The following is a 22,307-nucleotide window of genomic DNA, read 5'->3' as shown; positions in this document are numbered from 1 at the left end:
GGTGAGCGGCAGTGCTGGCACAGGCGCTGTGGTCTCTGGCACCGGCCCGCAGGGCAGGAGTCATGTCAGGGCCTTCCCACGGGGGCCGTGGCCCCGAGACACAGAAAGGCTCTGTGCGCAGCCGGTGCGAGCAACTTACGTAACAGCAAACACCTCCAAAGAGCAGAGGCTCCCAGACACCAGGACGAGCAGTAAATCAGCCTGCATCAACGTGATGAAAGGATAACGAGGACCTGAACGGCAAGTGTAAGACGTGCTCATAACGTGAGAAATACTTGTTTTCTCAAGTATTAAAAAAAAAAGGACACAGAGTACAAGAGCGGTATGATCATCTCGGCGAACAAAATGTGAACTGGGGGACAGCAGAAAGACTTAGAAAGGCACAAAAATGAGACGAAATCGAGACTGGTTTTGGGGGCGCAAGAGTGGAAAAAGATAATTTTTCTCCATTGAATTTTTCTGATTTGCCCTGCTTTTCTATAACAAGAATATATTGCTTTTGTGAAGCGAATGAATGGGAAGGTCAAGATTCCAGGGTAAGGAACCTTGCCTCTGAAAAACCAGGACAGCCTGAGCGATGCGGAAAGGAGCCAGTGACCCTGAGATGTTGGCTCTACGGCACAGGTGACAGGGACGGGGCAGGTGGTGTGCACTGGGGCCAGGGATGAAGCCCCAGCCCAGTGCAGACAGACGGTGGGCCAGGGAGGCCAGCCCGAGGCAGCAGGTGGGCAGACAAAACTCATGGTCTCACCTCTCGGCCCCTGACCTGGAACTACGCTCTACGGGGTGGGAAAGTCACCGCAAAAACTCGGGCTCCCACAACGCCCACGGCACCATCAACGGTCAAGAGTCACACGTCCACTCCACGAAACAGCCCAAAAGCCTTAAAAATCCCACGTCTTTTGACTTCATAACTCCAAAACGAGCAAGCTGAGGAAAATCAGAGAAAAATGCATGCAGACGGATGTTCCCTGGAAACTGCCAGATGTGGCGACAGTTAAATTAATCATGACACGGAACAGAGAGATATCACGCGGTGTTTCTGGGGCGTGTGGACCCTCGGAGACAAGACCCAGGCCGCACTGAATGCTGCTGGGGGCCTGAAGGTGCTGGGCCCACGAGACCTCCTGGAGGAAACGCCTTTGAGTCCTGGTCCTGTGGTGTAACAACTCATGCATCTCCTCCAGGATACAATCCTTAATACCGGCACTGGTGTGCACATGACACACGACAAGGAAAACACCTATAGGGAGACCAGCGCAAACCCAGCAGGGTGCCCCCCACCCCATCTCCGGAAGGAGTCTGACCCCACGGGGCTCACTCCCCATCGGCCGGTGCCTTGGAGCACTCCCTTCTTTTGACTGACTCGATGCCTGTGTACACACTTTGTGTCACTGTTTCCTAGGGCTGGATTCCTGGGGCCTGCCCAGCCCCGGGGGCAGGAGGGCTGGGTGTCCGACCCTCCTCGGCCAGCGTATCCGGTGGAAGTCGCTGTCTGAGCGCAGGTCGCCGAGAGACAAAGTTTTCTGAGCTAGGAAAGTGAGGGACACCCTGAGAGGTGCAAACTGAGACACGTTCTGCAGAAACAACCATCCACCTCCTCTCACTTGGGCTGGACCAGCGAGGCAGGCAGATTCCGAGGAAGGAGCCCCCGGGTGTCAGGCTCAGTCCACTCACAGCTGCCACGTCGGCACTGCTCACCGGACCCCCAACAACCTTCACCCATGGGAGTGGGGAGCCCAGGAGAGTGGGCAGTCCCGGGCAGCTCGAGGGGTTCTCACAAACTGAAGACCAGTAAGGGAACCTCAGGGGGAGAGGTCTGTCTTTCTCCTCCAGCCCCTGGGGTAATTCTCCTGTGTCTCTACAGTGCAAAACCAGGAGGTCGAACTAATGAATTAACTGGAGGAAAGACCAGCTACTGACTCACAACAGTTTCTGGGTTAAAGCAGAGAAAGAAGGCACATCCATGATTGTCTGCATCTGACCCAGCACAGATTACATGTCGGGATCATTTCCAGAGAATAATACAGACTCTCATTTCAACAACAATTCTACATTTGAGCTTGTTTCTCAACAAAAATTTCCACTGCTATTTAGGAAGGCACAGACTGGGGTGAACGTTGCAGGTGTGACAGGCAACAAGCGTTCAAACACCTTGCTCTAAGCGCCACCTTCCAGCGCTCTCTCGGGCCAAGTACCGGGGTAAGTTACGGCGTTTACCAAACAAACTCAGCTCATCCAGGAGCCAGGAGGAACCACCCCCTCGCTCCTGCCCACCACGTCTTCACTCATCACTCGAGGAGCACAAGTGTCTGCAGAAGTCACATCCATGCAGACACCATAAGTGCACCACGGAGGATGCGGGTTCTGCAGCAAGGGGATCCGCACTGTCACCACACCTGAGCTCAGAGGGCAGCAGCCCGGCCATAAGGCTGTGCTGACCGGACACCCGCAGACCAAGCTCGGGAGAGACACAGACCTCCCTGCCCAGTTCCCTGAAGACCTCAGCACACAGCAGCACCAAACGCGAGCCCGTGAGTTCTGAACGAAGGAGCGCGCACACCCAGAGGTGACGGGCAGTACTCACCCCACAGCAGAGGAGCCAGCTGCAGGTGCTCCAAGACCAGCTGGTTCAGGAGGCCCTCCACACTCGCCTCGCCCGTGCGCTTCAGAGATGGGTGAGCGTCGTTAAGGAAAACTCTGTGATCGCCAAGCCCAGGGCCCGGAGGAGAAGTTCTACAAGTTTCTTGACAGACAGGAAACCCTACACAGTGGTTGAACGGCCTCCTCCTCTCAAGGGTTGGTCAGATATGTGGGAAACAGGTATGTAGATGTGTCAAGGGCCTCTCCCCCCGCTCTCCACCACCAAATCTGATAAATTGAGCTGTTGTGTGAAGAAGGGAAATCCACCCAGATAGGTTCAATCCAGCAGCCGTTCTTGCTGGGGGAAATAAAGAAGAGGGAAGGTTGTTTTTCCTAAAGAGCGTGCAAACTATGGCTCACTGTTCAATACAGCCCAACGTGTTTCTCTACACGTGTCGGTTTCATGCTGCTTCCACGTCTGTCGCGTTATACATCTTGATGTAATTACACATATTCTTACGAACGTGCTCACTCAGGCAAGTTCATAATTGAGGAAGTCATACTGCCTCTCAGCAAGTATCAGTGGATGAAGAAATTGGGTTTAGAAGTGCAGAAAATAGATGTCTCCAAGGTGCTAATATTAAACAGCCCGTGTGGTCCTCAGAAACACAGCTGTAAACTGCTTTCCCTTTTCCTACATAAATGAAAGCCGCAGCATTTAAGCCCCAATCAAAAGGGAAGACTATAGCTCTGACACTCTCTAGTGACCGGGAAAGTGGGGAGAATCCTGTTACTTTCCTCCTTTAGCAAGTTAACGGCACTCAACGAACACACCGAGTGTGTCTGAAGCGAGCGAGGCGTGGTGAGAAGCACTGAGCACGCTGAAATGACCGCACATGAGCCTGAAACTCGGGAGGCTCACACTCCAAGGAGGACGACAACGCAGGAACAGGCCACTGCGCCTGTCCAGCCGGAGGACAGCCGTGCCAGGATGGAGCCAGGCTGGCGGAGCAAAACAGGCCGGGGCGGGCAGCAAGGGGCGCCAAGGCCCGGAGGGAACGGAGACCAGAGTTCCGGGGTCCCTCCTGCCAGGGCCCAAGAGGGCCAGCTAGCCACACACGGCAGGGGGTCTGAGACAGGAGCTCGGGCCAAGCTGTCGGAGCCCAGGGCACGCAGGAGCCCCTGCCTACCTCTCCAGGCCTGCCACCTCCACCCAGGCCCTTCTCTGGCTACCTTGACCCTGTTTCCTTTCTTCCAAAACACCATGTGCTTTCTTGGAACTCCAGTCTGCACATTCTATGCTCTTTGCCTGGAAATGCTGCTCCCTGCCCTTTTCTGCCTCCTCACTATACTCATCCTTTAACTCTCTTCTCAGACCTCACCTCCTCCAGGAAGGCTTCCCTGAGCTGCCTCTGCTCCAGAGACCCTCAGCGACCCCACCAGATGTGTGTGTCTCCTGCTGTCTGGCTCCACCCCTGGCCTGTCAGCCATGAAAGGGCAGAGCCCTCCTAGTGGTGTCTGGACCAGTGCCCCAGTCACCGTGGCTGCTCCATGAACACTGAGGACTAAATGCACGCTGGCATGAGTCAGCACCCCAGGTAGGTGGTGCAGGGGCCACGTGTGTGTGCTCGCTTTTTCCTGTCTTCTTTCCTGACTCTCTGGGGGTTATTTTCACTTATATGAAATTAAGACTTCAGAATATGGCAGCTTACTGCCTCTTGTTTAAAAAAAAAAAAAATCATGGCAGGCTTTTGAGGATGATCACACATGGCGCTTGAAGAACAGAAATAGTGCCTGACGAGCACAGCCAGGATGCAGAGCTCTGAAATGATCAGTTAGAAGAGCGAGTGAGCGAGTGAGTAATCAAAGTTGCCAAGTGGCACTGGGGCTTTGGAAGCCACTCTAATAGCATATTTCTGTATTAATTTGCTCTCGGACATGAGCCATAAAATTATACAGCTGAGCTAATAAAGCCAATTACCTGCATGGGCATCCCCCTCCCCTTCGGCCCCATAAGCCACCAAAACAGCCTTGTGTCTGAGCCTGGACACAAGAACACAACCCTGGCTACCGAGACCCTAATCAGCCACTCTCACAGCCCGGATGACAATGCTATAGTGAGGACGGTGGATGTGGCAGTGGCTGCTCTTTCTTAAATACCCGGACTCTGGCGTTCAGGGCAAGAGGTCAGAAAAGAATGATGATGATGGACGGTAATTCCCATCACTACTACTGCTGCAAAGAGAGCATTTCCAAAGTGAGTCCCATGAGGGAGACCCAGCGCTAACTGTTTAGCATGGATCTTCTCAGTTTAAAAATACTTGCTATTTTCAAATTAAAACCTGAGAATGTGGTGGGTATAAGACAGGGACTATTATTTCCATCTCAGAGATTTAAGCAAACAAACAAACAAACAAACCTCAGGCCCATGGGGATAAGGAGAAAAGAGAACACAGCTAGGAAGTGGCAGGATTGAGTCCATCCCACCCTGGAGTCCATGATACGGCTCCCACTTTCAGATACTTTGCTATAAACACTGCACGGACTCCTCACAGTAAACTGGAAGCAGGGACCTGTGACTCCCACTTGATAAATGAGGACACCAGTGCACAGGGCCAGGACCCTGTCTGCTCCCAGCAGGAGCGTGGCCAGCCAGCCGCCTTCCTCCCACACAGAGGGCACTGTTCATGGTGCTGAAGAGCCTGACTTCCCTTTAAGCCGCGGTCGCGAAGAGTCCGACACGACTGAGCGACTTCACTTTCACTTTTCACTTTCATGCACTGGAGAAGGAAAGGGCAACCCACTCCAGCGTTCTTGCCTGGGGAATCCCAGGGACGGCGGAGCCTGGTTGGCTGCCGTCTATGGGGTCGCACAGAGTCGGACACTACTGAAGCGACTTAGCAGCAGCAGTCACCTGGGAAGGGCTTCCCCTCTGGCTCCCTGGTGAAGACTCTGCCTGCAATACAGGATAGGCAGGTTCAATCCCTGGATCAGGAAGATCCCCTGGAGAAGAGCATGGCAACCCACTCCAGTATTCTTGCCTGGAGAATTCCATGTATGAAAGAGCCTGGCAGGCTATGGTGCATGGGGTCACAAAAGAGTTGGACACAACTTAGCGACTAAAACAGCAACAGTCACTTGGGAGACTGCAATTAAGATTCCAAGTCAGTGGATGTTTTCTTGTCCCCACGATCTACTCCTGCAGCAGGGGGACTGTAGGCCACTGCTGGTGCCAGTCAGGCTTTCCAAGTCTCCCAGCCACACCCACGAGCACAAACCCATCAACAAACCCTGTGCACGTGGAACATAAGAAACCCCAAGCACCCTGCTCAGTTCACCCAACACACGTTCATTCTGCCTCTGAGGCCTCCCACAGGCGACTTCTGGCTCTTCCAAGGAGCCACATGGCCTCTTCACAGTGCCCTCTGAGCCTGCAGCTTCCTGCCTCAGCCACAGCTGAGTTCCCTGGAGCCATCTCAGTTCACTCACGTCTCAGAGGCGGGGAGCCAAGAGGCCCAGGCTGGCCCTGGCTCAGTTTAAACTTCCACTGCTACCCTGTACTCAAACTTGCCAGGCTGATGAGCAGGCAGCCCCAAAGCGGCCAGCTTCGAGCACCAGCAGGAAGCCCGCGGGCCACTGCTCAGCGCTGGGCTCCCTGCCTAACTCCCCAGGTAGCACCGGCCACTCCGGGCCATGGGTATTTATGGCCACAACTGTTCCCGGACAAGGCTGCGGTGAGCGCCTGGGGCCAAGGCCAGGCTTCCCGTCTCCAAGTCCCTAATTCAGAGCCGCAGGGCTGGGAGGCTGTAAAAGTCAACTGGACGAGAGCTTCTCCAGGAGTGATACAGTGGCTTTAAGTGACGACGACCCTGGGCCACAGCTTATGACCGCTCACTGCTGCACCCTCGGGTTAGGGAGCTCCGCACTGAACGCCGGCCTGCACCTCGCGGCCCTCCCCTACTGGCGAGAGGCAGAGGACACGGCTCTTTGGGGACAGAGAGATGGCATGGAGGTGGCAGAAGTGACTCAGCCCAGCTCTCCGATGGTAGCATCTCCCAGTCCCTTCTTCAAGCCTAAAATCTGCTAGAAGAGAAAGGCTTACATGCTTCAAAACCAGAAAACGAGGAACAACCAAGACACCATCACTTGGGAAGGGTGATTCCCTGGCTCTGAGAGGCCTTGTCCCGCGTCCCTCACACACCAGGCTCAGAGTGGGGCCCCCGCGCTGGTTCCCCAGTAAACCCACAGAGCGTAGATGGGGTCAGGCAGCCCGTAGCCCAACGGGAACCCCAACGCTGGCGGGTTCTCCACTTCAACTCCACACCCTTCAGCGGCCTGGCCGAGAACCGAGAAGCAGGACCTGTACACCCTGGCCTCACAGGCCCTCCCGCCTCACTTCCAGGACCGGGGGGTACGATCCTGCAGCAGGGACGTCATGGACATCCCATGCCAAACCAGGGGGCAGAGACAGGGGGTGTGGTCATTCCAGCCTCCTAAACCGAGTGCAACCACAGTGCCCCTAGCCGGAAGCCCTTCAAGCACCCTAGGGATAAAATCCCAGCTCCCATGGAGGCTACACAACTTCTCCGCAAGTCTTCCCAGGCTGATCTCTCCCCCGCAGACTTGGAGGACTCGGTGTGCACCAGCCAAACCAAACCACTGGGACCGGTGACAACAGACGGGCTGTTTGCTGCCTCGGGGCCCTGACTCCCGCACCCCCCAGCCTGGAACCCTCTTCGGCCTTGGCCTCCTGGTGACCACCACCCATCTCAAGCTTGAACTTCATGTCATCTGGGACATCCTCTAGAATCCATCTCCACTCTAGCCATCACCCCAGCCAGACCGCTATGAATGGACACTGTGCTTGCACCCGTGGGGGTACGAGTGCCCCCAAGAGCCTTCCTGCCAGTGGGAGGGCCTGGATCCACGCCAGCACGTCAACACCTATGATGTGGGCTGCAGGAGCTGCTGGGGATGAGAAGACTGACCAAGGTGAGGTCTTCCCTACTTTAAGAAACCCCGTCTATCACACAAGGATCATATCTTAGGACTGTTAGTGACGCATCATTATTAATTACACCTAGTCTATACCTGTGCAGAACTGTTTTGCTTACAAATGTCTCCACACATGTTGTCTTGGTTAACCTTCTGTGTGTCATGGGAACCATGGATGTGCGTGTGTTTTGTCACTAAGTCCTGTCTGACTCTCTGCGACCCCATGGACTGCTGCCCACCAGGCTCCTCTGTCCATGGTACTTTTCCAGGTAAGGATACTGTGGGGGAGGGGTTGCCACTTTCTTCTTTAGGGGATCCTCCCAATCCAGGGACTGAACTTGTGTCTCCTGCGTCTCCTGCATTAGCAAGTGGATTCTTCACCTTGGAGCCACCAGAGAAGCCCAGGGACAATGGAAATTTGCGGTCAAATCTTGGAAAAACAGATCCAGAGGCAAGGAAGGTGCAGAAACTTAATAAAATATCTTCCCTCTCATTTTCTGCCAGCCCATTAGCGTGAAACATTTGGGCACAGGCTGCAGAGGATGCCTCAAAACCACAGAGCAGTTTTTGAGATCCTGCCTGTGCGTATGGGACTGAAGTTTACCACGAGCCAGTCTGACACTTTAGAAAAACAACTGTTCATTCCATCAGCTCCTCCCGTGGGGAAGGTGCAGCCAGCGGGTGGAGGCCTGGGTCTCTCCCAAGAGAGGGAAGCACCGGACTCTGAACACCTGGCTGTCACACGTGGTCCACGGAGACCAGCCCTCAAGAGCAGCTGACGTAGGCATCCCCACACTAGCTCTGAGATGAGGATCCCAGGGTGGGGAGCCCCGTGGAAAGCAGGCCTGCACCTCGCCCCATCCCAGGAAGACACGCTGCCTGTGCCCCACGCACCTGCTCTGGAGAGACACCCACAGGTGCAGGGACTTAGCCGCCACACTGCAGCTCCAATGAATTAGCAAATTGTCATAACTAGGGATTACGCTAATGGAAAGACTGCTCTAGGTGATTAATGAGCCTCTTTCCCATGACTTTGTTTTCCAATTTGCATCGCGAACTTTGAGAATGCTGATGCCGGGTGTTGTCCCAGCAGGGGCGCTGGTGGTGTCTGGGCTCAGCTCCCTGGATGGCCCACGAACTGCTGGGGAGAGTCTGAAAGTGATTCAGGGCCGCGGTCTTGCTGGGCGAGGAAAGGGGAGTCTCGGGGCAGAGGGTTGGCAAAAAGGAGGGAGCCCTGCAGCCAGCAGCGTGCCCGAGGGATGCTCGTCTCTCCAGCTTCATCCGGAAGATGGAGGCCGTCGTGGCAGAGACCAGGCGCCTTCTGTTCTTCTTCCCAGCACAGAGCTGGCGAGAGCGCAGACTCTGGAGCCAGACGGCCAGGCACGAGTCCCAGCTCCGCCACTTAGTAGCCAGGTGACCCGGCACAAGGTAGGTCACCTCACAGGACCAAGGTTCTCTCATCTGTGGAATGCGGATAAAGACCGCTTCACTGGGGTTTTGTAAAAATTGGGTAAATCTATGTAAACTGCTCAGAACGGTGCTGGCGTCTAGTGAGGGCCATACAGGTATTAGCTATTACGTAAGCTCCGTAAGTAATTTTATGCTATTAGATGCTCACAATCATTGTCACGCCACAAGCACACAGAACGTGCACAAGCCCAACAGGTGGCCAATCACGTGAGCACAGGGCGCGTGGATTCGTGTGCCCGCTCACGCACACTCGGGGAACTCTTCTGTGCACTCCGGGGCCGGAGCCCTTCCCCACTCTCTCAGCCGGCCAAACCTCACATCCGTGCACTCTCTCCCTGCGCCTAACCCTGGTTCCTTTCAAAGTAACTTCAAGGCGTGCATATCCAGATTGGAAGTGGGAGGTGTCAAGGATCAAACACGTGTCCCTGCCCCATCCCTCCCGCTGTCCGCTGAAGGCTAAGCAGCCAGGGCAACTTTACAGCCTCAAAGGAAGGTCAGGAGCGGTGCTTTTCTCTGGCTGGCCCAGCGTCCCCACAACGAGGATCAAGCCTCTGAAGCCGTGATCACCCACAGCCATAAACACCGATTCCCTTAGGACAGAGACATGATGCAAGCCCGCACTTGACTGAAGACGATCAAGGAATCGGCTGCGCTGAGGACAGGAGCTGCCTGTTTTAGAATCCATTTAGATAAAACTGTCTCTCCTAACGTGACTAGTAGGAAAACCTAGTGCACTGTTTTAAAGGAGTCTTATCTAAAAATACCTAATTTCTCTTGGGTGATGAGAAGACAGAGCTCTGATAAAAGCGTCTGTGAGAGTTAGCTAGGAGTCAATCAGGGAGGCTGAGGGGCTATCTCAGGCAAATCAGCGCAAACAGCTTAACCTTCCTGTGTCTTTATTTATCATAAATACTTTATGTATTTGGCTGCACTGGGTCTTAGCTGCAGCATGCGAGATCTTCACTTGCGTCATGTGGGATCTAGTTCCCTGACCAGGGATTGAACCTGGGCCCCTTGCTTTGGGCATTCAGAGTCTTAGCCGCTGGACCACCAGGCAAGTCTCATCTGCCTCTGTCTTTAAAGTAAGGAGGGCTCACATATTGACAAGTTTTCCTCACTGGTGGGAACACTGTATTGGAAATTGAGAAGCTGAGGATGGCTGTGTGCCAGGTCACCTGTCCTGGTGATGACCGACTACACTGAAGACGTTGTGCTTCGAGCCGTACAGGGGTGTGACTGTTGTTGTTCAGTCGCTACGTCATGTCTGACTCTTCGACCCCATGGACTGCGACACACCAGAATCCTCTCTCCTCCACTATCTCCTGGAGTTTGCTCAAATTCATGTCCACTGAGTCAGTGATGCCATCCAACCATCTCATCCTCTGTCGTCCCCTTCTGTCTTCAACCATTCCCAGCATCAGGGTCTTTTCCAATGAGTTGGCTCTTCACATCAGATGGCCAAAGTATTGGAGCTTCAACATCAGTCCTTGCAATGAATATTCAGGGTTAATTTCCTTTAGGACGGACTAGTAAAAACTGATGACAAATGTCAAAGCCACTTCTGGGATTTATAGAGGGTGACCAAACATGGCCACCGTCAGTGGCATGGCCTGGGGCCAGCCCCGAGAAGACAGCCCCTCTGGGCGCATGACCCTGCTCCATACACCTCTGCTTCCCATTACTTAAGCCTATGTACCCTGAGAATCCCACAGAGGCATTCCAGCCCCTCGCCTGCTACTGATTCTTAGGCACCTAAAGCCCAGTTTGTCACTGGGCTCCTTGAGCCTCTGCCTCACCCTCAAGCAGCCAGATGGTTACAAATAGCCTCTAGACAGAAGGCGGAAGACACATGCTTATCAGCCCACCTGGCAGAGACCCAGCCCAGATGGTCCAGGCCACCAGCCTCGTGGGGATCAGCGGAGCAGGCACCCAGGTCTTGTCAGAAAACCTACCCGGGCTTGGATTCTGCTAGGTCAGTAGGCATCTCACCAACCCTGAAATGCTCTCCGAAGGGAGGTTTGCAACAAAAACAGGAAAATGAGAAGGGGTGCTGACACCGAGCTCGCCCCAAGCGCCTCCCGCAGCTGCCTCCCTTGCAGACTGTCTGTGCAGCGCTGCCCCTGGAAAGGGAGCCAGGCTTCAGCTAGACGAGTCACGCTGGCTGCAAACTCCCTTCCTACGTTCACGGCACTCGGCGTCATGCAAGCAAGCTGGTGGCTCTTCAGCTCCATCAATGAAACAGAAACCATCCATTCACCAAATGGTTTCCATCCCTCAGTGCTAAGGATTACACATGGCACCGGGGTGGGCAGGGAGCACACGCCCGGGCTCCATCAGGCAGAGTCCACTCCAGGCTGAGTTCTTGCTCACCGCAGTGTCCCAGCACTTGGCACAAACCCCAGCAGGCGGAGGTCATCAGGGGACAGCTGCTGACAGGACCTGACCTCAAGAACAGCACAGCCGGGCCTGGGAGACAGTCTTGGGAGGAGAAACTTTCCTGTGCTCTGGAAGCACTATCCCAAACAGGAGTTGAGCACTGAGGGTTGCAGGGGCCCAGAGGGGGGCGGTTCCAGCTGGAGCTTGATGGGAGAGGCGGCAGAGAGGGTCCTGGAGAAGAGCAGACATGGGAGGCCAATCATAAAGGGTGACCCCCACCTGCACCTGCGTGACGCTTGTCTCTCCTCCTCCGAATGCCACATGGAGAGTGAAGGAAGATACAGTCAGCTTCCAAAGCTCTCAAACTAGACATTCTGGGGGACCTGACCCCATTCAGGCACCCCCACAGACATGAAGGCAGGGATGCCAGGAGCCGGCCGTTGGGGAGGCCCGGCCCAGCGCCCTCCGTCTGGGAGGAGCCTCACCTGGGGCCGGGCCCCGAGGAGAGCAGGAAGCGGGGGCTCAGCTGTGCTGACACCTTCCAGGGTCAGGAAGCACGGCTGTGCCTCGAGGGTGGGCCGTCACTTCAGGCTGACCTCAGGCAACAGGAAAGAACGTGAGGTCTCGGATCCTGGCCATCCAGCTCCGGGACACATGTCAGGAGAGTTATTCAACTTCCAGAATAAGTATCTATTTTTTAAAAGGGGTAGGTACTACCCAGCTTGTAGGTTGTAAGAAAAATGCTAGTATCCTGTCCAGCACCAGGTAGGGATCAGGTCTGGCTGCAACGCGGGAGACCCGGGTTCAAGCCCTGGATGAAGAAGATCCCCTAGAGGAGGAAATGGCAACCCACTCGAATATTCTTGCCTGGAGAATCCATGGACAGAGGAGGCTAGTGGGCTACAGTCCACGGGGTCACAGAGAAATCGGACATGACTGAGCAACCAACGCTTTCACTTTCCCAGGGGATCAGAAGGGCGGATATAATGGTTAGGACTGATCCCAGCAGCGCCCCAGAGCACATGTCCGCCCTGGGCTGCCATCACCACCGTCACCAAATGAGGAGGAAAGGGGAGCAGAGAGGCTACACGGAGGCCCGGGGGAGGGGGCGGGCGAGCTGCGCGGCAGCGCCCGCTGGTCGGCGTCTGCCCCGCTGCCCAGTGTCCCTTCCCCAGCCCCGTGGACCACACACCAAGAAACTCGACACACGGGAGCCGCGCACGTGGTGGTTTGCACAGCGCAGGTAATAACGGAAATGATACACAGGGTTTCAGAAGAGAGAGCGGGATCATAAATCTAAAAGAGCAGTATTCAATGTTAGCTCACTTGCCCGGGCCCAGGGCCAGCGCGTGAACCGCTGAACCAGGGAGCTTCAGGGCTGAAAACACCGAGAAGCCCCTGGTGCTCACGGCCCCGATGGCCGACTGCCCCCCACCCCCTGCTCCGCATGAGGCCACCCTATCCCTGCAGAGGGCGGTCTCCCAACGACGCCCCAGGCAGCCTGCGGGGACCCTTGAGCCGTGCTGGCTCTTGGCCAGTTAGCAGGCTCCAGGCTCCATGTGGGAAAGCCTGCCTGGACCTGCAGCACCCGGGGTGGGTCGGGGGGGGGATGGAGTTTGGGGCTGGAAGATGCAAACTATCACACAGAGAGAATGGATGAACAAGAAGGTCCTCCTGTTCACCACAGGGAACTGTATGCGGTGTCCTGGGATAAACCAGAATGCCAAAGATACAAGAAAAAATGTATATATGGATATACCTGAGTCACTCTGCTCTACAGCAAAGTGATTGAGAGATTAACCTACAGAGATTAAACGTGACATTATAGATCAACTAGACTTCAACAAAAATTAAAAAAAAAAATCAGCACTGACGCCTGCCCTGCGTGTTTCACAAAGCAAGGGTGCGGTCAGAGGAAGCAGGGCTGCGGTTTCCTGGGTGGGACGGACAACGCCTACTCTCCACCCCCTACCCCGTCTCACGGCCTTCGGGAGCCCAGGCGCCCAGGCTGCTGGGGGCAGGACACAGAGGAGGCGGCCCCAGAGCTCGACCTTTGCCTTTGGGGGCGGGGAGGGGAGTAGGGGAGCAGGAGAAAGGCCGGCAGGCAGGCCAGCACCTCAGCACCGCCCGGGCGACCCGCTGCTCCAGCCTGCGCTCTGTACAACCTGCCGCAGGGGGCAACTCGGGTCCACAGTGCACGGCGGGTCTGGAACATCGAGGCAGGTCAGTCCCACCACAGGAAAGCTCCGTCTTACCCCACGAGGGCTGCGCCTTGAGCGCCCACCTCTGCGTCTGCCCGCCCCCAGGCGCAGAAACAAGGCACACAGACGGTGAGCCGCGTGCAGAGAGCGAGCTCCCAGAGTCCCCTGGGCTCTTCTGGGTATAGCAGGTATTCTCTAGACAGGTGTGCACACACCTACCGCGAGAGCCAGTTTCCTTTAAAACGCGTCTATCCAGCCGTACAGGCTTATATACGGACCATTTTTATCACCGTGGATGGGTGTCAAATTAGGCTCGACTTTTTTATGAAGTCTAAATATTGAGAAAATATCAAAATGCATAATGAAATAATTAGGCAATTCCATCTTTGGTCTTCCCATCTGCTTGGATTTAGGTTTACAATAGCGAAAGTCTGCTCTTCGTCCCATGCCAGATGTCATTACCAGACAGGAGGGGAGCGCAGAGGGAAGAGATGTCCACAGTGTTAATTCTCGTCACTCGAATCCCCTGTGGGGACGGGCTTCCAATCAGTAAAGCTAGGAGACGGGTGTGCCTGGCACCTGGTGGGCATCCAATAAGGATTTGCTTGCATGAATTATTAATCAAAACGCAAAATAGGGAAGTCAGCTTCTTTAAAGAATCAGGGCTGAAAGGAGAGAAACCCCAAAACATTTCTGTACGTTTTCAATAAAACAATGTGAGTGTTTTGATGGTCACCATAATCCTACTAGGAGGCAAGGGCCACAGGCTCGAGTGGGGCTGACGGTTCAGTACCAGCTCCCCTTGTTTCTCCGCAGGAACGCGGAGGCAGCTGCATCAGCAAGACGGGTGAGACGTGCCCTGGGAGCTGGGGGGTGGGCATCCAGGACCAGGTGGGCCCCCGGGTCAGCACCCAGGAAGCCACGCTCACAGGTGCTGCTGTATGTCCTTGCTCCCAGCAAGGCCCAGTCTCTGTGGGTTCCGTGATGAGACCCCCTTCCCTCTGGGTCCCCCAAGCACACTGCGCCCTCCTCCCCGGGTGCAAACTGGATCACCCCCAGCCCAGTGGGCCAGGCTCTGCAGCAGCTCCTGGGGGAAGCTAAGGCTCTGAGAAGGAGCAGGGCCCCCCTGCTCACATGGGGACCCCACGAGGACCCCACACAGGAGGCGTGGAGCCTCCACAACACAGGGGGGGCCTCTCCTGGCTCCAGCGTCAGGACGCAGACACGAGAGCTGACCGCTGACCGCCTCCTTCCTCCCTGCGCCTCCATCCCCTCAAGGGGTCAGGAGCGCTTTCAGGGCCCCCTGGTGGGCAGGTGAGCACTGCTCTGGCCACCCCGCCCAAGCAGGTCCTTGGCTGGACTCAGGCTGAGTTGGCCCTGCTCACTCAAACACGCCAGCTGACTGACCCCAACTCTGCTGAGATGCAGGGCACCTCGGGAAGGGTGACGCCGTGGTCCCGGCTGTTTCACTTCTCTCTCCACAGGAGACAAACGCCTAACCCCACGACGTGCACCCGGTTCCCTCCATGAATCCCTGGACGCTCTATTTTTAGCGTCTGGTTCCCAAGCCATCCATCTGCAGTGCTTTTTCGCAAGCTCCTTGGAGACAGAGGTCTGGTCTCCCAAGCTCAAATTCACGTGAGCTGGCGTGAAGGAAGTGGCCTCCGTCCTGGAAACCGTGCCTCCTGTAGCCCGAGGATGTTTCCAGAAACCAGGAAGATGGTCTGGAATGATTCGAGACCACATGACAGGCCGCAGCCATCCCATTTCCACAGAATCAGCATGTGAATGAGATACCGATAAATAACAGACAGTCCCCTCAGAGTTGCCTCTTCCTGGGAAGACGCTCTAGGAGAACCATCCTCTCGCATCCTGAGCACTGCAGGGCACTTTCCACCCTTTTCCCCTTGACAAGCTTCTACTTATCTTTAAAAAGTCCACGCTAACGTCACCTCCTCTGTGAAGCCTTCCCTGACTGCGCTGCCCCCAGCAGCTCCTCTGATGAAGCACTTGGCCCAATGCTCTGTCCCTGTTGTTGCTGTTGAGTCCCTACGTCGTGTCCAACTCTTGCCATCCCACGTACCGCAGCACACCAGGCTCCTCTGTCCATGGGATTTGCCGTGCATCTAATCCTCAGAGCACTTCCACCCCTTTCAAGACCACGCAACCATGTGAGGCCTCATCTCTGCATCTCCACCTCTCAGGTGGCTCACCGTACACCTGACCCAAAGCAGGCACTCGGTGAAGACTGCTGAAGAAACACAGAACCTAGGGAACCTGGGGTTCCTCCAGATTCCCACTCATCCAACTGGGTGTCAACCATGAGCCAAGCATTGCTCTGAAGCTCGCAGGGCCAGCTGTTTTATGAAACTGACCTTTGTAACACAGCCTCCTAAACTGCTCCCATCCCAGGTTTTTCAAAATGGCATCTCTACGCCTGGCTAAGCTGTTCAACCCAATTTCAGTTTCCCTGACAACCGCATCCTGTATTCGACCATCAGTGAGTGGAAGCCCTCCAGCCCAGCCATGGCAGGTAGCCGTTAGTACTTGTCACTATCACAGATCTGAATGCTGACAAGAAACAGGCGACCCAAGCCAAGAGCAGCCCCCGCCCCAAGCAGGCCCTTCCTCATCTTCCCTCCTGGGGCCCTGGACACGGTGAGAGGTGAGAAAATGTCTGCTCTCTGTCCAGATCTCCCTGCCAGGCCACTCCTGAGTTACCTGTGCCCAGCACTCACTAGCTGACCCCTCTGGGCTCCTCGGGTCTGGGAAAAGGATATGATGGTCCAGTGGATGTCCAGCTTGCTGTTGATCTCCAGGCCTCGGGCTTCCTGCCTCTCCTCCTCCAGATGTTTGGAATTTGCAAACTGCCCCTTATCCGCAGGGGATTCTGGGAAACTCTCAAAGTTGAACTTGTCCACTTGAATGGCCATTCTAAGAGAAGGGGAAACACAGCAGAGGGTGAATCAGGACGGCAATTTCTTCTGCGGGCTCTCGGGGAATCAGCACATGCCAGCGTGAAACAGGAGAATGAATCGTTATCGTTAGTAATTCATAATGGAGTCGCTCCAAGAAAATGAAATAATTGATTCCCAGGGGAGCATTGGCTTCAGAGCTGGTTCAACACAGTTTAGCACGAAAGACAGAGTCAGAGAGTCCAACCCCAGAAAGAAATCTGGATTCTGGAAAAGGATAAAGCGGACAGGAACCAAAGGGAAAATCGCAGAGCAGGCTGGCAATTACTCAGCCCTGAGGACCCAGAGCCCAGTGGGAACTGCAGACTCAACACAGAGCCCTGCCTGTCACCTCAAACTTCATCCTCCGCCAGACTGGCTTGTTCACACATGCCGCACCCAGCCAGCCACATGCTGCGCCCCACCAGCCACATGGCACCCCACCAGCCGCAAAGCACCCCACCTGCCCACTTGCAGCCCCTGCGCCCAGGATCCCCCCCACCTTCAAGTTTCTGCCAAGTCTCACACCCTGGGTGCCCACACTCTTAACCCTAGGGCAATTTCCATCCCGTGACTCAGCCTCTGTGCCACAGCTCCCCATGTGGGAATGCTCTTCACCTGACCCGTGGCACGGCTGGAGTCTTTCATCCTTTAGATCAGACCTTCAGAAAGGCCTTCCTAGACCACCTCTCCACAGCAGCTTTCTCTCTCACCCGCCCTCACCTTCTCCAGGGCGGTATTCAATCTATTTCTGCTACACCATGTACCACGAGCTGCAAATATTTACTTCTGGATTTGTGAGCTGTCTATCAATCCTATCAGAATTCGGCTCCCTGAGGGCAGAGATGCTCTTGTCTTATTTAGCAGTGTTCCCGGGCCCAGAGTTGTGCCTGCCTGACACACTGCAGGAACGAGTTCAAAGAAGAAATGAACAGTGAGTTAAGATCCTCCCTAATACCCTAAAGGAAATCAACCCTGAATATGCATTGGAAGCACTGATGCTGAACCTGAAACTCCAATACTTTGGCCACCTGATGCGAAGAGCTGACTCACTGGAAAAGACCCTGATGCTCTGCAAGACTGACAGCAGGAGAAGGGGGCTGCAGAGGATGAGATGCTTGGATGGCATCATCGACTCAGTGGACATGAGTGAGCAAACTCTGGAAGACAGTGAAGGACGGGAAGCCTGTTGTGCTGCAGTCCACGGAGTGACAGAGTCAGACATGACTGAGCGACTGAACGGCAATACCCAGGCCACTGCTGCCTGCCCCATACCTGCATCCACGTTCAGCTGTGTCTCCTGGTGAGACACACCTGGTCCGTAGGAGGCGGTCAGGCTCTAACCGCCTGCTGCCTCCCCTCCCTTGCCCACGGTCCTGACATGCACACAGCCGGGAGCTGGCTGGGTCTCACTGACGTTTGAAATCCTACCTGTTAGCACAAAGTCAGGCACAGAGTAGGTACTCAACAAAAATGTGCTACATGAAGGGACGTAGAGAGAAGGGGAGAAAGGGCAGCTCCTTCGTGTCAGGCCCTCAAGATGACTGCCAGTCAACAGATAACAGCAGGCATTTTCTTTTAATTCATAGTCTGTGCAGTGGCCGAAATATTCGCCTGAACTCCAGCAGGCACTAATGGGCCTTTGGTGATTTCTGTCTTTAACAAGCAGGAGCTGGTATTCAGGGCGTATAAACAGCCAAGTAAACCTAAGGAAGAGGCCTCGAGCGCTTGGAAAGAATTACTGGGACACTGGTCAATGTGCAGCATTTGGCTGAGAGCGTGACGATTAAGGGTCGGCCGCCAGAGTTAGGGGCAATTCAGCGTAAGCACAGAAACAGTGCACTTCAGGGCAAGGACCACGTTCAAAAAATTACCCTTTTACCATTCTTTTCTGATTACAAAAGTAGATACGCTTACTGCAAAAAGCTAGAAAACAGAGAATAGCATGCAAAAGGAAAAGTACTCAGAATCTTATACCCTTATGATTGATATATGGATTCTATAGTCTTTTTTCCCTAAGTGTTCCTATTTTAATGTAACAAATCATTACATAAGTGTATGTGTAAGTCATAAAAGTGTTAAATATATGCATACACACATACACACAATTTTAAGGCTCGCTTTATTCTGTTAATATGAGATGAACAACTCCACACTGTTGAAGATCAGTCTGCAGAAGATTCTATCACACGGCTGTATCATAATTTTACCAGCTCCCCTATTTTTCATACTTTTCAGGTATTTTGCATTCTTTAAAAAAAAATATTGGTGAAAAAAAAAGACATAACCACCATCTTTCTGCTTAAATTTCCTCGCTGCATTTACGGCTGTGAGAGTACACCTCTAGAGGTGGAACTACTGATGTGGGGGTATGAAAGCCTTTTAGGCCCAGAGGCAGGGAACAAGTCCCTTCTCAAGGAGGTTCTCCCCGAGCACGTGCCCTCAACAGAGCCGGGGGCGGGATGCGGGCGGCCCTCTCTGCATCCTGGCCGATACTGATGATGATCGAGTTTCAAATCTATGCCAGTAAGAGGCAAGCTGCTGCTTCGCTGATGTTTCAGTCTGCAGGTCTGAACTACTCCTGAGGCTGAACACTTCTTCAGGAATTGCCCAGTCGTCTCTTTCTCCCCTGTGGGTATAGCTGGAGCGCCTCAAATGCCTACCGAGTAGAACTGCTTCCTACTCCCTCACTTCCAAGATGGCCTGAAGCAAACTAGTGCTCTCTTCAAACCAAAGGTCAGAATACATCCTAAGTTTCACTAAAGGGGCCAAACTCAGTCTCCTCATCTGGTAACTCAAAAGGAACCAGTAACTGTTACCTGGCAGGTGGGTGTGGACACATCCCGACACCCGGCTCTCTTCTGGCCAAATGCAAAGTGGAAAGAGAGGCCCGCTCTCAGAAGACTTGTGATCAGAATAGATCAGAATGCATACTGACCACTGGGATTATATTTGTGACTGCCTGGGCCAGTGGGGCAGGAGGGGTGGGCTCTTTCAAACAATTTCGGACTGAGCCTAAGCATCACATTACATCACCCACCACCACCCTTAAGAAATGCACAGCCAGGTGTGCCCACAAAAGAGGAGAAGAGGAAAAATGAAATGCAACAAACGCTTACCACGTGCCCAGCCTGGGCTAGGTGTTTTCAATACGTATTCATCTTTTTATGACAGCAGCCTAAGGATGCTGTGATATGCTTCCTTTCACAGATGCGATGAAGCTCTGTGAGCGAAAGCCACCTGCCCAAAGGCACAGAGCTGGCAGCCCCACTGGGAGCCTGTGCTCAGACGGAGCCGCCCTGATTTTTGCTTTCTCTGGCTCTCCCTTGCTTAGGCCAAGGACCTAAAAGGAAATGATCTTTGCTCCTCTGGTTTTCAGAGCTGGTGGAAGACACAGACCTGGTGACTGCAGAGCCCGCCAGCCACAGGCCACCCCACTCCCCAAATTTACAACATCGCTCCCCCTCCAGCAGCCCCAGGGCACACCATGCAGCGAATGTCTCAAAGGCAGCACCCTCCTTCTGCACAGATGATGGAATCGAGGTACCAGAAGTTGAGTGACTCGCCTAGGGGGCACCTAGCCTAGAATCCTGGAGCCAGGATGGCAACTCTACGACCCGAAGACTACTCTACATCTCTGTCGACCTGGACGTTGGGCACGGCCCTGAGCCTCACCACCGTCCTTCATGTCCTCCAGGAAGGGGCTGGAAGCCAGGCCTGGGCACACGCAGCATCCCATACGTGGAGGCAGGGAGGCTGAGGGGCCAGGCAGTTAAGAAGTGACCTGAGCCGCTCACGCAAGAGCTTCAGACCTGAATGCGGTTCTGATACTGGCCCAGCACCCCAGTGCATTCTGCAGCCTCCGCTCCAGACAGTCCCCACCGCTATTTGAGTCTGTTCATCTTTGCCGAGTCGGAGGGAAATAAAACTAATACTACTATGGAATGCCAATTTTCATGTTTAATTTTATGGCCAAATGTGACAATAATAGTTAAGAGTTGGCACTAAAAAAAGGTGCTGTGATTTCTGAAGAGTCTATAAAAAAAAGTGGTGGTTTAAAAAAAAAAAAAAATACCGTATCATATGATTCAGCCTTTGAACAGCTGATAACCTCGCCAGGGAAGTCATAATGATGACATTTAAATACAAATCAAGGAGTCGGATTTAGAAGGACTATCCATGTATAATTAAATTGAACTTTCATTGGGAGATAATTGATAGTTATAAGACGGTATTCTAAATTTATGTAGTGCATCCTTCGGGAGTCTGTTTGACTATGCAGAACACCAGCCTAGTCTCTGGTTTATAATGAAGTACTAGCCAAGTGGAAGGGAGGAGGCTGGCCTTCCGGAGTCATTCATCCTCAATGAGAAGAACTTGGGGCAGACAGGAAAATGGCATCAACCTGACTCCTGGCTCACACCCAAGACGATCATTTTCTCGTTAAGCCTCGTAGACCAGTTATGGTTTCAAAGAAAGCTTCCTTGTTATCATTTTTAATTGAAGAGAAGATACACTGTATTATAAGAATCAAAGCGCCATCGGGGATCACGCCAAACGTGAGACTGGCAGCACCCACGGGCACCCGGCACGTGCCTCACCGTCACCGTCTCCCGCCATCCTCATACCCACCACCTGCCCAAGGCCACAGGGACAGCTGACAGGGCAGAGGACTCCTAACCCGGCCTGGGGGTCCCGCAGCAGGCGAGCATGGAGATGGGGGTCCGTAGAGGTGTCCCTGCCCCACAAGCTCCAGGCACACACCTGGCAGATGTAGCTAAGTGCCAGGCACTGGACAGGGTCGGGGAAGCTCAGACACGGCGGGCACCCGGGGGCCAGGGCCCCCGCTCTCGCTGCCCCCACCCAGGCGGGGGTCCACTCATAGGGGGAAGGCTGAGCCGACGCCAGCGTCTGACAGGTCCCAGCCCCCTTCACTCTGTCTCGGGGTGCTCCGTTTGTCTGGGTCTCCAGTTCCTCACCTGCGAGCTGGAGGTGGTTAAGGGCCCACCCACCTCTTGATGGGCTTTCTGTGAGTTCAGCCAAGGCCAGGCTGGGGGCTCGAGGGGCTGCCAGGCAGCCACGGCCTCTTGCTACGGAGACAGCTTCTCCAAAGAGTGACCGCATGGTGTGATCGCGGGCAAGGGGCCAGCCAGTTCTGCAGGAGGACAGGACCAGAGGCCCACGTGGCGCCCGTCACACTCCCCCTGTGCACGTGCTCCCTGGCCATCCACGAGGGGACCCCAGGGCCCGGCACCTGCCTTCCAGAGGGGTGAGCTGAGGGAGAACAGACCTCTTACCCACGAGGACCTGCTCTCCCAGGGCCCTCAAAAGGCTCAAAGGCTGCCCTGGCCAGTTCTCACAACTTCCTCCAGGGAACCCTGACTCCAAGGCACCCCCAAGACCCAGTCTCTCTGCCTCCCACCCACCTTCCAGGCTGGCTGGGATACCTCCCTCTGTCACCACGCCCTGATATCCCCAGCGCCCTGTCCACCTCCTCCCTGAGGGCAGCTGGACTCTGCTGAGCCCCCTCTAGCCCATGGCTGCTTCCACCACAGCCAGACATGCAGCCTCCGAGTCCTTCCGTGAACCCGACACCTCCTGCGTAAAACTGATACGTGTTTATCCTGTATTAGAGGACCACAAACGAAGTGACACGTCTCACGTCCAGAGACACCAGCCTCATGTGTCAGCAGCACCTCCTTCCGTCTCAGCCAACGTTTCGGTGGAA

General features: G+C 54.6%; 1 protein-coding gene across 5 annotated transcripts in view; it reads right to left on the bottom strand.

Annotated features, from left to right (window-relative positions):
- The window catches only part of TRAPPC9 (trafficking protein particle complex subunit 9), a 386,159-nt gene that overhangs the window by 86,036 nt on the left and 277,816 nt on the right, over positions 1 to 22,307 (bottom strand). For all 5 annotated transcript variants that reach the window (XM_061438516.1, XM_061438519.1, XM_061438518.1 and 2 more), the window contains 2 exons: positions 16,407 to 16,559; positions 2,588 to 2,679 (listed from right to left, as the gene is read on the bottom strand). In XM_061438516.1, coding sequence (XP_061294500.1) covers positions 2,588 to 2,679; positions 16,407 to 16,559 — 245 coding nt within the window. The remainder of the gene's footprint in view (positions 1 to 2,587; positions 2,680 to 16,406; positions 16,560 to 22,307) is intronic.

The sequence above is a fragment of the Bos javanicus genome, chromosome 14, assembly GCF_032452875.1.
Source record: "Bos javanicus breed banteng chromosome 14, ARS-OSU_banteng_1.0, whole genome shotgun sequence".
NCBI lineage: Eukaryota > Metazoa > Chordata > Mammalia > Artiodactyla > Bovidae > Bos > Bos javanicus.
Note: the sequence above shows the minus strand (reverse complement) of the source record. Positions and strands in the feature narration are given on the sequence as shown.